This window comes from Stylophora pistillata, chromosome 9, assembly GCF_964205215.1.
Source record: "Stylophora pistillata chromosome 9, jaStyPist1.2, whole genome shotgun sequence".
In the NCBI taxonomy this organism is placed as follows: domain Eukaryota; kingdom Metazoa; phylum Cnidaria; class Anthozoa; order Scleractinia; family Pocilloporidae; genus Stylophora; species Stylophora pistillata.
In genome coordinates, this window is record NC_142527.1 from 3,986,939 (window position 1) to 3,994,473 (window position 7,535).

The 7,535-nt window shown below is 43.8% G+C and overlaps 3 protein-coding genes across 3 annotated transcripts; all 3 read left to right on the forward strand.

The window, feature by feature from the left end:
* The first annotated feature begins 18 nt into the window (after window positions 1-18).
* On the forward strand, window positions 19-774 carry LOC148722850 (uncharacterized). The gene has a single exon (XM_088733514.1). The coding sequence runs from the start codon at window positions 63-65 to the stop codon at window positions 768-770; it is 708 nt and encodes a 235-aa protein (XP_088589640.1). The 5' UTR covers window positions 19-62; the 3' UTR covers window positions 771-774.
* LOC148722851 (uncharacterized) lies at window positions 771-1,740 on the forward strand (the record flags this gene model as incomplete). Its single annotated transcript, XM_088733349.1, has 1 exon — window positions 771-1,740. A coding segment is annotated over one exon (684 nt), but the record flags the coding sequence as incomplete, so codon positions are not given.
* Window positions 1,741-2,223: 483 nt separating this feature from the next.
* Window positions 2,224-3,291, forward strand: LOC148722852 (uncharacterized). The gene has a single exon (XM_088733350.1). The coding sequence runs from the start codon at window positions 2,224-2,226 to the stop codon at window positions 3,289-3,291; it is 1,068 nt and encodes a 355-aa protein (XP_088589476.1).
* The last annotated feature ends 4,244 nt before the right edge of the window (window positions 3,292-7,535 follow it).

Below are 7,535 nucleotides of genomic sequence, written 5' to 3' on the forward strand. Positions count from 1 at the left end.
AGGAATATCACGAAAGAGGGTTGGTTATACGACGGAAAAATCTTGCACCCGAGCATGTTGATATGGCAAATTCATACCACCATTTGGGTAATGTGCAACTTTCGTTGGATAACATAGAAGAGGCTAAGGAGCTCTACGAAAGTGCTTTAGAGATCCAGTCGAAGAATCTTGAGCCTGATCATATTTATCTTGCCTTTTCTTACACCAGCTTGGGTGTTGTACCCCATAAATTGGGCGACTTGGAACAGGCCAAGGAGTATTTTGGACTTACCTTAAACATTGAACTGAAAAAGCTTGGGCCCGAGCATGTTGATGTCGCCTGTAGTTACGTTGAGTTGGGAGATGTTGAACGTGAATTGTGTAACCTTCAGAAGGCTAAGGAGCATTTGGACTGTGCTCTGAACATTCAGTTGAAGAAGCTTGGTCCCGAACACCTTGATGTCGCGGATACTTACCATGGCTTAGGTAGTGCAGAGAGTAGATTGCGTAATCTAAAACAGGCCAAGGAACATCACGAGAAAGGGCTGGATATACGGCGGAAAAGTCTCGGACCAGAGCATGTTGATGTCGCGCTTAATTACTTTCAGTTGGGAAATGTTGAACGTGAATTGTGTAACCTTGAGAAGGCTAAGGAGCATTTGGACTGTGCTGTGAACATTCAGTTGAAGAAGCTTGGTCCCGAGCACCTTGATGTCGCGTATACTTGCCCTGTCTTAGGTAATGGAGAGAGTAAATTGGGTAATCTAAAACAGGCCAAGGAATATCACTAAAAAGGGTTGGATATACAACGGAAAAATCTCGGACCAGAACATGTTGATGTCGCCCTTAGTTGCTTTCAGTTGGGAAATGTTGAACGTGAATTATGTAACCTTCAGAAGGCTAAGGAGCATTTCGACTGTGCTCTGAACATTCAGTTGAAGAAGCTTGGTCCCGAGCACCTTGATGTCGCGCATACTTACCATGTCTTAGGTAATGGAGAGAGTAAATTGGGTAATCTAAAACAGGCCAAGGAATATCACGAAAAAGGGTTGGATATACGACGGAAAAATCTTGCACCCAAGCATGTTGATATGGGAAATTCATACCACAATTTGGGTAATGTGCAACTTTTGTTGGATAACATAGAAGAGGCCAAGGAGCTATACGAACGTGCTTTAGACATCCAATTGAAGAATCTTGAACCTGATCATATTTATCTTGCGTTTTCTTACAACGGCTTGGGTGATGTACACCGTAAATTGGGCGACTTGGAACAGGCCAAGGATTATTTTGAACGTGCCTTAAACATTCGACTGAAAAAGCTTGGGCCGGAGCATGTTGATGTAAGGCATGGTCAGAATGAGTTGAGTAACGTACAGCTTGCCTTGGATGACGTGCAACACGGCACCGAATGTCAGGAACCTACTGTTGAGAAGGATCACTGTGCCTTTCTGGATGACAATCCTACTGTCTAGACTTCGTAAGAAATTTAAAAATAAATTCTCCAGAGAACTTTTTAAGCTTTTCAAATGATAAGTCGGAGTTTCGTGCAGCTTTGCAAAAAATGCATTTGTACCTTTGCGTCTCTCTAAACATTTTTCAGGACATAACCATATATGAAACGAATAGCCTTGGCGAAACATCGTAATGCAGGAAACTTGCGTGTAAATAACAGCCTTTTTTAACAGAGGTTCCTCCAAGAAATGACGAGACGTGTAAATAATTGATCTGATGTACTCTTCGATAGAATAAACATGATTATTACAAGCATCTGTTGCGGTTATGACTGACTTTAATGCTAGGAACAGTTATTTTCTGTGAGGGGGTGGTTAGAGAAAAAACAAAAAAGCTATTGCCTGTAGGATTCCACGTGCAAATTTTTGTGTTAGCTTATCATTTATGCATGCTTTTTAGAGCTATTTAAACGCTACGGCTTGTTGGCGCGCGAATTTTTCAACGTATTCTCTAGCCCGAAGCTTTCGTTGCCGATCTTAGACTCCTAACTTAAGCTTCAGCGCCATTGCTACAGTCAGGAAAAAATTTGTTAGTCTTTAAATTCTGTTTTGGATGTTCATCATCGCTCGGCCCTTCTGTAATGTGTTAGGTCGCTAAGTATGCTGGGATGGAAAAACCACGTCTTTTTGATAGCGGCGGCCATGTTACGTTGACAATAAAACTAGTTGAGTTAAATCTGATACTTTATTGCTGTTGGGACCATCACATTGGCGACGAGGACAAAAAAGAATGGAACAGAACACACTACCGAAGCTCCATTGTTTCTCTGATCCGGCGACGACTGGCCCTCGATGGAAAAGGTGGTTAACTTCATTTGAACTGTTTGCGGACTGGAAAGGGCTTATTATAAGCGAAGGAACCACAGCAGCAACCAAACAGAGGCGAAGAGCAATGGTACTCCACCTGGCTGGGCCTGATATACAAGAAATATTTACCACCTTAACTGGAACCGGAGATGCTACAAATGACGCCAGCGCTGTCGCAGCTCTCAACGCCTATTTCGTGCCACAGGTAAATTCAGCATTCGCCCGCCAGACTTTTCATCGGATCACGCATAACCGAGGTGAGACAGTTCAACAGTTTGTCACTCGCTTAAAAAATCCAGCTCAAGATTGTGATTTTGGCACTGACACCAACAACCAGAGAAGAGATGCAGTTTTGAATAAATGCACTTCCACTTACATCACACGAAAATTACTTAAAGAAGGCCAAGGACTGAACTTAACGCGCACCCTAGAGGTTCCCGCACAATGCGAAAAGATAGAAACCCAACTGGCTGCCCTTTCAGTAAAGGGGGACGAATCAGAAACTATCAGTAAAATCAATGAGAGAAGTAAAAATCCGAGTACTAGCACACAAGGGCGATTCCAAGGGAGAGATAAGATATGTTATAGATGTGGTTTATTGGAACATTTCGGTCGTGATCCCCAATGCCCAGCAAGGGGCAAAACATGTAGGAAGTGTCGCGGGAAAGATCCCTTTGAAAAGGTTTGCAAGACAAAGTCATATGCTCGTCGGGTGGGGAGGGAACCTGATGACAATGACCATAGGCCTCAGTATGACTACGCACTCAGTATTACAGAAGGAGAATACTCAGAAATGCTCACCGTACAAGTAGGAGGAGTAGGCCTTAAGATGTTAATAGGCTCTGGGGCAAACAGTAACATTATTGACGAGAGGGCATGGGAACAGCTGAAGGTGAAGGGAGTGAAGTGTGATTCACAAGCCGCCATCCCAGACAAGAAACTGTATCCATATGCGTCCAGTCAGCCAATACCAGTTAAGGGTAGTTTTTAGTGCACAAAGAATGTTTGTGATAGATCCACCAAAGCTGAAGTCTTGGTAATCAAAGGTAGAGGGTTGTCACTGCTTGGAAAGATAACGGCCATGGGTGAGGACTTAACCTTAGAGTTGTTACTTTCGACGGCAGCAAATCACGAGCGAGTTCGGTCACAGCTGGAAAATATGGAAGGCAAAAAGGACGTGAATTTCGTCCGTGACAAGCAAGAAGACAAAGGAAAGGAGTCTGCCAAGCGAGCATGCTACAGATGTGAAAAAGTAGGACATTTTGGAAGAGATCCTGAGTGTCCCGCGAGAGGAAAAACTTGCCATAAGTGCGGAGGACCTGACCATTTTAGTCCACAGTGTAAAACGAAAACAGCCAAACCTAGACGGGAAGAGAAGACAAAAGGAAGGAAAACAAAGAAGTCAGTCAGGTATGTGAGAAGTGAGAGAGATAAAGATGAATATGCATTCACTGTAAATTCTGCTCCATTACCTGAGGAAGTAGGTGTGACTGTGGGTGGAGTTTTGGTTGCCATGTTGATTGATTCGGGTGCAAGCACCAATGTGATTGACAAAAATCTGTGGTTAAAGTTAAAGCAAGACAAGATTAAGTGTGTGTCGAGAAAGAGTGATAAGAAGCGTTATGCATATGGCAGTAAACAGCCGCTGAACGTTCTAGGAACATTCTCAGCACAAGCGAGAGTAGAGGGAAAAGAGGCCGATGCTGAATTTGTTGTTATTAATGGCGAAGGGGCGGCACTGCTTGGAAGAGAAACTGCCATAAAGCTTGGAGTGTTGAAATTAGGAGCTCAGATCTGCACCGTGACATGTAGTGAGACAATCATGTCTGATTACAAGGAGATCTTTGAGGGCGTGGGAAAGTTGAAAGATTTCCAAGTTAAGTTGTATGTGAATCCAGATGTACCCCCAGTGGCGCAACCAGTCAGGCGCACCCCATTTAGTCTTCGAGGCAAGGTTAAGGAGAAGATTGAAGAATTAATAGCCATGGACATAATTGAACCAGTAGAGGGCCCAACCCCGTGGGTTAGTCCAGTTGTAGTAGTTTCAAAGCAGAATGACGAAATACGCCTTTGTGTAGACATGCGCAGACCTAACGAAGCCATTTTCAGAGAACGTTATCCCTTACCCACAGTGGACAAAATGCTCCAAAGCCTCAGCCAGAGCACAATGTTCAGTAAACTGGATTTAAAATGGGGCTACCACCAGTTAGAACTCCTTCCAGATTCCAGAAGGATCACAACGTTCACTACACATTGTGGTCTTTACCAATACAAGCGCCTCATGTTTAGGATAAGTTCACCTCCAGAAGTATACCAGCACGTCATCCAACAATCATTACAAGGCTGCGAAGGTGTTGCCAACATCTCAGATGATATCATCATTCATGGGAAGAACACTGAGGAACACGACAGAAGATTGCAGCGAGTTTTGGAAAAGCTGAAAGAGAAGAACCTCACAATGAATGGAGAGAAGTGTAAGTTCTATATGACCCAGATGGTCTTGATGGGACTGGTGCTAGGCAATAATGGTATTGGTCCTGCTGAAGACAAAGTAAAGACGATCGTTGATGTAAGAGAACCGCAAAGCGCATCAGAAGTCAGAAGCTTTCTGGGACTGGCAAATTACAATGCCCGTTTCATTCCGGACTTCGCTACAGCCGCGGAGCCATTACGAAAGTTGACCAAAAAGGGTGTTCGTTTCGAATTTGGAAAAGAGCAGAAGAATGCATTCAATGAGCTTAAGAGGAGACTATCAAATGCAGATAATCTTGGCTATTTTGATAAAGATGCCAAGACACTAATAATAGCAGATGCAAGCCCGGTGGGCCTCGGTGCGATCCTCATCCAAGAGCAGCAAGGCAGGAAAAGAGTCATCAGCTACGCAAGTAAGAGTTTAAGCGCGGTGGAAAGGCGTTATTCGCAAACAGAAAAAGAAGCCTTAGCTGTCGTATGGGCATGTGAACGATTTCTTGTGTACTTGTACGGCATTGAATTGACACTGTATACTGATCATAAGCCGCTGGAAACAATCTACTCGAGCAGGTCCAAACCGTGTGCACGAATCGAAAGATGGATCCTGCGATTACAGCCATATAAATTCCAACTCAAATACCTACCTGGCGAGCAGAATATTGCTGACCCATTGTCACGCTTGTTGCATGCGAATGGAAAAGCAGAACCTTCACCGGCGCACAAGGTGTCGGATGAATTTGTCAGGTTCGTCGCAGCAACCGCCACTCCTCAAGCGATGACAAAACGTGAAATTGAAGAAGCCTCATCAGAAGACAGAGAGTTTGTGGAACTGCGCCAGTACATTAAAGATGGAAACTGGAAAGGTGACCGGCATAAGCAGTACGTACCAGTATGTAGTGAACTGTGTGTTATTGGCAGGCTGATCCTTCGTGGTACCAGGATTGTCATACCGAGCAAGCTGAGACCTCGAGTATTTAACCTTGCCCGTGAAGGACACCCAGGAATTGTCAGTATGAAGCAGAGGTTGCGATCAAAAGTCTGGTTGCCTGGAATCGACAGGGAAGCTCAGAAGTTTTGCAAAACTTGTAATGGCTGTCAGCTTGTAAGCAGCCCAGCAAACCCAGAGCCAATCAAGTCAACACCATTACCAAGTGGCCCCTGGCAGGATTTGGCCTTTGACCTGTTAGGCCCATTACCCTCAGGAGAATCTGTCTTAGTCATCATTGATTACTTCAACAGATACTATGAAATAGAAGTCACGCGTTCCACAACATCAGAAAAAGTCATAGAGTGTTTGGAGAAAATCTTCACCACGCATGGACTACCTCAGTCACTCAAAGGTGACAACGGTCCACAATTCAGATCTGAAGTATTTGAACAGTATCTAGAGGATAACGGTATAGAACACAGGAAGACCACGCCACTATGGCCACAAGCGAATGGCGAAGTGGAAAGACAAAACAGGTCCCTCCTCAAGAGGATGAATATAGCTCAAGCTGAGGGGAAAGAATGGAAGACAGAAGTGCGCAAGTACTTGGTAGCATATAGGTCAACCCCTCACACTACCACAGGTGTGAGCCCAGCGGAACTCTTGTTTGGCAGAAAGATGTGTACTAAATTACCCGAACGAAAGAGGAGAGCACAGAGAGCGAGATGCGAAACAGAGATGGCAAAATGAAAGCCAAAACCAAATGGTGTGCAGACAAGAAGAGGAATGCCCACAAGTCTTACCTAGCTCCAGGTGATCAAGTGTTAGTCAAACAGGAGCGTAAAAACAAATTAGCAACATCATTTGCTCCTGAGCCTTACGATGTTATCACCAAGACTGGAAACAGTGTTGTTATTGAATCACCAGACGGCATTCAACTAATGCGAAACACAACCCATGTAAAGAAGTATGAGGAGACATCACAGAACCCGGGGAAAACAACTTCAATGCTTGATGTTACTGATCCTGTGGAACCGGAAGCAGAACGAGAAAAACTGAGCAGCCCGGTTGTGACGAGACCGATTAGAGTCAGAAAACCACCGGAAAGATTTAAAGACTTTGTTATGACTTGAGTGTCATTATCAAGGACTATGTTTTGACTTGAGTGTCATTATCAGAACTTTGTCGTGAGTTAATGTCATCATTGACTGTTACTGTTCATAAGGGGAGGATGAATGATTTTGTGGCTAGCCGTTTTATGAGTTTCAATTGTATTAGGCTTTAAGCGACCCTCCGTTGTGTTGACATCTTAGGATCGTTGTGGCTTTAAATGAAAAAGTAAGGGATGTAGTGTTTGTAAGGTACACTTCGTGTGCCATACATGATGTAGGTAACCAGGTAATGTAAGAGAGGATTGAATCGTTAAAGTAGCATGGCAGATGTATCGATTAGATTCGTGTGTATCCATTTCCATCGACTTTAGAACGTGACAGACCCCGCTTGGTTTTCGTAATTACGAAAACTAAGATCCCAACCAAACCATTCTGTAAAGAGTCTACAAAGTCGAATTACGACCGTTCAAAGACTATAATCCGTAAAACAACCAAAAACTACAATCATATACGCGTACTTAGACGATCCGTTTCTTCTAACAATTTGCAGACATATATTATCAGCATTATGTGGCCTATATAGACGATGAAAGCCATACACTACCTATGCATAATAATGTACACTGAAAATTTGCCTTACCCCAATCATAGTTAGTAGAGGGGACAGGTTAGGAAACCCGGAAAACTTCAAAGGGGTAACTTATTGTTATGCTTTTAGTGTGA

Excerpts from the sequence above, each read along its gene's own strand:
- LOC148722850 (XM_088733514.1), top strand. The coding sequence starts at position 63 with ATGGCAAATTCATACCACCATTTGGGTAATGTGCAACTTTCGTTGGAT.
- LOC148722852 (XM_088733350.1), top strand. The coding sequence starts at position 2,224 with ATGGAACAGAACACACTACCGAAGCTCCATTGTTTCTCTGATCCGGCG.